General features: G+C 41.0%; 1 protein-coding gene across 1 annotated transcript in view; it reads right to left on the bottom strand.

Annotated features, from left to right (window-relative positions):
- Nucleotides 1–6,000, bottom strand: part of LOC115169935 (calsyntenin-2) — a 275,046-nt gene continuing 269,046 nt past the window's right edge. Inside the window, exons 14-17 of the mRNA XM_029726080.1 lie at nt 4,674–4,819; nt 4,290–4,410; nt 3,643–3,830; nt 1–1,558 (exon numbers count right to left, since the gene is read on the bottom strand). Coding sequence (XP_029581940.1) covers nt 1,358–1,558; nt 3,643–3,830; nt 4,290–4,410; nt 4,674–4,819 — 656 coding nt within the window. The 3' untranslated portion in view covers nt 1–1,357. The remainder of the gene's footprint in view (nt 1,559–3,642; nt 3,831–4,289; nt 4,411–4,673; nt 4,820–6,000) is intronic.

Genomic DNA, 6,000 nt, shown 5'->3' with positions numbered 1-6,000 from the left:
TTTTGTATGAAGTTGCCTTCTGGTGGTGACTAAAGGGATAGTTCACCCCAAAATGAGCTGTCAGACGCATTTTCCTTGTTTTAAACAACAGATGGTATGAAACATTTACACAACTTATGGACTTTATACCACTTTTGATGTATGAAAACAACGGACAAACTTTATTATGGGGTTAACTATCCCTTTAAGTGTCTATTCTCAGGCCCTCATTTCAGCCTAAGAAGTAGATGGACACAAGTCAACGGCAAACACAGATAGAGGCATGACCATGAGTGCTGATCTAAGGTCAGTTTTGCATTTTCCTTTCTAATGGTTAAAGTTAGTTGAAGGAGGGTAAGCTGATCCTAGATCTGTGGTTAGGAGAAACTTGACTACTCAAAATGCCCTGCCTCTGATGCAAGCAAGTTTAAACATACAGTTTGAAGAGAGGTAGGTGGGAGACAAGGGGCTCGATTCAATCCGTAGCGCTATAGTGCGATTGGTAAAGGTAATTGAGCCATCCTATGCAGCATTTACCGTGAATGCAATCTCTGCGAACATTGCCTTTACATCTGTTGCGTGTTGAAGCGCAGGTCTTCAACGCCACGGATTGAACCAAGCCCAAGGTGAATGATAGTTCAGCTACACTACCTGCTATATTCACGAGGGATTTATAAAAACATACAGGAACTTCTCTTTTTTTCATATGTCCAAGAACATTAACCAGGCAGACAGAAAGAAAAAGGAGACTATCAAAATGTTCAAAATTAGTTTTGTAAATACATTGGCTCTTAAAATACCTTATTTAAATTAAATATGCTAATGACAATTTGTAAGTCTGTTTTTCAGAAGACCTCAAACATATTTCCAAGATTTCAAATGAATAAAATACAATCTCATAATCCAAAGAAATGCATAATTTTGTATTAATGCAAAAGAAGGTACTTACAATGAATGCATTCAAAGATCTTTTTGTATTAGTAACTCAACAGCAGGAATGAAGATAAGAGGAAAATGTGCTGTCCAATGTTTCGTGTCCAAACCCAGAAATAATGAAACACAGATGAACGAGCCATAAGGTGGAAATGTGCTTGTGCAAATGAATTTTCAATTGGCACTACCTATTGTGTTGTCAATGGTGGTTTTAATAGGAACAATTAGTTACACCAAAATATGAGAAAATAACCTCCATTGGTTAGTCAGAAAACAATGAAACCTTTTGTGTGTAATGCCTTATTTTGACCAGAAGAGAGCAACATTTCATAAAACATTGGACAGTGGCAAACTTGAGGGGTAGCTGTTTTCACAACTGATTGACTGACTTTCAGCAAATTCTGTATATGTAGGGGTGTGTGTGTATGTGCGCATGCGTGAAAGATTAATATGTTATCGAAGAGCTATCCCATTCCAGCTTGCTCTTCGGCTTGCTCTCCTTCACTTCCCTCTCGTCCTCCTCCTCTTCCTCTGTTTCATCACTGTCGTCAGACTCTGCACTTGTGATGTCGCCTGCCTGTTCATCTTCCTCTTCGTCATCTTCCTCTTCCTCATTTACCTCCACCGTCTGAGGCTCTCCGACGTTCTACGGGAAAGGACACAGTGGAACACAGAATTACTCTTCCAATATGCAGAAGACACTTTAAAGATACTGTAACATAAGGGTGTGCCAATAAAAACTTCCAAAATGACTCATTCAAGGCAGAGAGTTGGAGCACTCAACAAAAATGGTAGATTGATTTATTTTAGCTCACTTTAATCCATTGTTCAGGATGAGTAGTACAGGTGAATGACAGGATGTCAAGCTGACATCTTCCTCAGTGTTACCTGCATTGCACTTAGCTCCTATTTATAGCCTAGTGGTTTACTGAGACACAGCAGTGTAAATAACATGATTCAAGGTGAATGGCAAATAATAGCACCAAAAAATAATAATTGGAACAATCTTAGACACCATGGATCCTGATCAAGGGGCTAAACAATGATTTTTCACTCTCCTCATTTCTATTACCCAACATTTTTTAGGGTCTCTGTACCGCCGCTTTCACAGACACCCAAATATTTGTGTTACAGAAGGAATTTTAAATGGATTACATTTAGATTGTGGAATTTTTACCACTGATATTTTTTTTTTACCAATGAATTAAAAATGAAAAGCTGAAATGTCTTGAGTCAGTACGTATTCAACCCTTTTGTTATGGCAAGCCTAAATAAGTTCAGGAGTAAAAATGTGCTTAATAAATTGCATGGATTTTTTGAATGACTACCTCATCTTTGAACCCCAAATACAATTAATTATATGTAAGGTCCCTCAGTCGAGCAGTGAGTTTCAAACACAGATTCAACCACAAAGGGAGTTTTTATTAATTCTTTTTTTATGCCTCACACTTATTGGTAAATGGTGACTTTAAATCATTTACAGAATTCAATGTCTGTGATAGGAGAAAGTGAGAGTGGAAGGAAGCCTGTACAGAATAAAAATATTCCAAAACATGCACCCTGTTTGCAACAAAGCACTAAAGTAATACTGCAAAAAATGTGGCAAAGCAATTCACTTTTTGTCCTGAATAAAAAGTGTTATGTTTGGGGCAAATTCAATACAACACATTACTGAATACCACTCTCCATATTTTCAAGCACAGTGGTGTCTGTATCATGTTATGGGTATGCTTATAATCGTTAACGACTGGGTCGTTTTTCAGGATAAAAAAAAATGGAATGGAGATAAGCACAGGCAAAATCCTAGAGGAAAACCTGGTTCTGTCTGCTTTCCACCAGACACTGGGAGATGAATTCACCTTTCAGCAGGACAATAACCTAAAACATAAGGCCAAATATACACTGGAGTTGTTTACCAAGAAGACAGTGAATGTTCCTGAGTGGCCGAGTTACAGTTTTAATCTACTTGAAGATCTATGGCAAAACTTGAAAATGGCTGTGTAGCAATGATCAACAACCAATTTGACAGCTTTGTTAGCTAGCTAGAAAGTTACTGTTTAAGAAGGTTTGAATCCTAAGCAACTTGCATAAACATTGTTTGAAGTACAATAGACCAACATAGCTACTGTAGTAGGTCAAAGCTGTGTGTTGGAAAACCTTGGTAGAGCATGGGTGGAATAGGCATTGTGCTGCTCACTTGAATTTCCTTTCTTTTTCGGCTTCAGACCAATGCCTACTTCTCACTTAAATCACCAACACCTCTCTGCCTTTAATTAGTCTTTTTGGCAGTTTTTTCTTGGCAAGCCTTTGTTGGATTTCTGTCATTGTTGTCGAGCACCCCTCCTATTTATGTGTTTGTTGTTGTGCGGAGGCCTACCTGAACACTTAATAAAAGCTATAGATCAGAAATCCTCTCTGCAGGTGCTCATTGATAATATAACTTAGCAAAGGACAAAAATAATGTCCTTGCTACTAAACTCAATCCCTAAATATAATACCAAAACAGTTTTAATGTAATAAATGTAATGAAAGACATGTAATAAAACCCAGTCACAAATCAATCCCTAGCCATTCCACTAGACCTAGAGTAGGCTTAATTAATCATTCAACCCCTACACATATTCAGTCAATTCAATAGGTCTCAACAATTCAGATCTTCATAAGTGCCTTGGAGTTGATTTTAGTTGACAGTGCCTTCTCTGGGAATTCCTTCGTGTAATGTCCTCTCACCTCCATAGGGTTGACTGTGATGGTGAGGGTGGAGTCGTCCCAGTCCATCTCTGGCTCCTTGGCTCCATCCTCCTCACTCTTGGAGCTGTCCTGGTGGGTACTGTGGAGCCTGTAGATGCCTAGCACCACTATACACACCAGGGCGGCGATACAGATCACTACCACGACTGTGGCAGCTGGAGGGGTGCCTGTGGGGGGAGAAATGTGTTTAAAAGTTAAGTTCATCTGAAATTACAAAATCCCTTCATTGTTTCATTACATTGAAAGTAGTGTATATTAGTCTTATTAATGTAATATAAAAAAACTGGCTTTCTGTTCTTGTGGTAAAACAGTAGAAATCTGCATTCTTTCCATTGAGCTGTGTCTCTACACTCGGTTCTCTCTGTACACAATAGGGCAGAGATCCCCAGTTCCCTCTGCTGTGTGCTCTGTCCTCCCTACCCTTGAGAGGATCACTCAGTCCTGTGTGTGTATGTGTGTGTGTGTGTGTGTTTGCCTGTGTGTGACACTGAGAGAGGGAGACAGAGACAGCGTGTGTCTGTATGATCTGAAGGCTTAGCCTAATCTGGATCCCCCTCCAGTTAAAAAAACACACCCTCAGGTCTTCACTGTGCGTGTGTGTGCGTGTGAACTGCTGGGTGCCTTACCTGAGATGTGGGAATTGACAGAGTGCACCATCAGTGGATGATGCACCGACCGCATGTACTGGGATTGGACAGCCATGTGATTGACATGCTCTACGGGTGCTGTGTTGTGAACGAGGCTAACCTGAGGGCGGGACAAAGAACATATCAGTCAGTAAGGAGATGGCACTGACGCAGACAAAGACAGACAGGGATAAAGGGTAAATGGGGCTGGGTGATAAGTGATGTTGCAGAAATGTGGCAAGAAAGAGTGTTCAGGAGTGTGAGAAAAGGAGAGAGATGTGTTAAAATAGGTATGAAGACAGAGGAGCGGCAGTGGTGGAAATATGAGAGAATAGAAAGTGTGAGTGGGGTTGAAGTAGAAAAGAAAACCGTTTCTTCCCTGACCTCCAAGTTAAACTCGTTACTGGTGTAGCGTCCATTGAGCTCAGAGCAGGTGAGCCTGAACCTCCTGTTAGTCAGGGTCGCCGGACGCCAGTTCCTGTAGCGCACCTGCCTGAGGGCCTCCTCATAGTGGGCCATGGAGTCCACACCTAGGGAAAAAGACAGGAGAAAGGACATCATTACCAAAGGTGTCCCTGGTGTTCCCAGCCAAATATAGATGGTGTCCCCCAGGGCTCAACACTGGGCCCAGTGTTTTTCTCAAGACACAGCTTCAATATCTTGTATAGCTTCTGATATGACTGCTAAGCAGGTGACAAACGGCAACTATAGTTTTGGCAAGTCGGTTAGGACATCTACTTTGTGCATGACACAAGTAATTTTTCCAACACTTGTTTACGGGCAGATTATTTCACTTATAATTCACTGTATCACAATTCCAGTGGGTCAGAAATGTACATATACTAAGTTGACTGTGCCTTTAAACAGCTTTGAAAATTCCAGAAAATTATGTCATGGCTTTAGAAGCTTCTGATAGGCTAATTGACATCATTTGAGTCAATCGGAGGTGTACCTGTGGATGTATTTCAAGGCCTACCTTCAACTCAGTGCCTCTTTGCTTGACATCTTGGGAAAATCAAAAGAAATCAGCCAAGACCTCAGAAAAAAAATTGTAGACCTCCACAAGTCTGGTTCGTCCTTGGGAGCAATTTCCAAATGCCTGAAAGTACCACGTTCATCTGTACAAACAATAGTACGCAAGTATAAACACCATGGGACCATGCAGCCGTCATACCGCTCAGGAAGGAGACGCATTCTGTCTCCTAGAGATGAACGTACTTTGGTGCGAAAAGTGCAAATCAATCCCAGAACAACAGCAAAGGACCTTGTGAAGATTCTGGAGGAAACAGGTACAAATGTATCTATATCCACAGTAAAACGAGTCCTATATCGACAAACCTGAAAGGCCGCTCAGCAAGGAAGAAGCCACTGGTCCAAAACCGCAATTAAAAAAGCCAGACTACTGTTTGCAACTGCACATGGGGACAAATTCATACTTTTTGGAGAAATGTCCTCTGGTCTGATGAAACAAAAATAGAACTGTTTGGCCATAATGACCATCGTTATGTTTGGAGGAAAAAGGAGGAGGCTTGCAAGCCGAAGAACACCATCCCAACTGTGAAGCACGGGGGTGGCAGAATCATGTTGTGGGGGTGCTTTGCTGCAGGAGGGACTGGTGCACTTCACAAAATAGATGGCATCATGAGGCAGTAAAATGATGTGGATATATTGAAGAAGCAACATGTCAAGACATCAATCAGGAAGTTAAAGC

Source organism: Salmo trutta, chromosome 31 (assembly GCF_901001165.1).
Source record: "Salmo trutta chromosome 31, fSalTru1.1, whole genome shotgun sequence".
NCBI classification, from domain to species: domain Eukaryota; kingdom Metazoa; phylum Chordata; class Actinopteri; order Salmoniformes; family Salmonidae; genus Salmo; species Salmo trutta.
The sequence above is the reverse complement of the archived record's forward strand: the minus strand, read 5'-3'. Positions and strand labels throughout refer to the sequence as shown.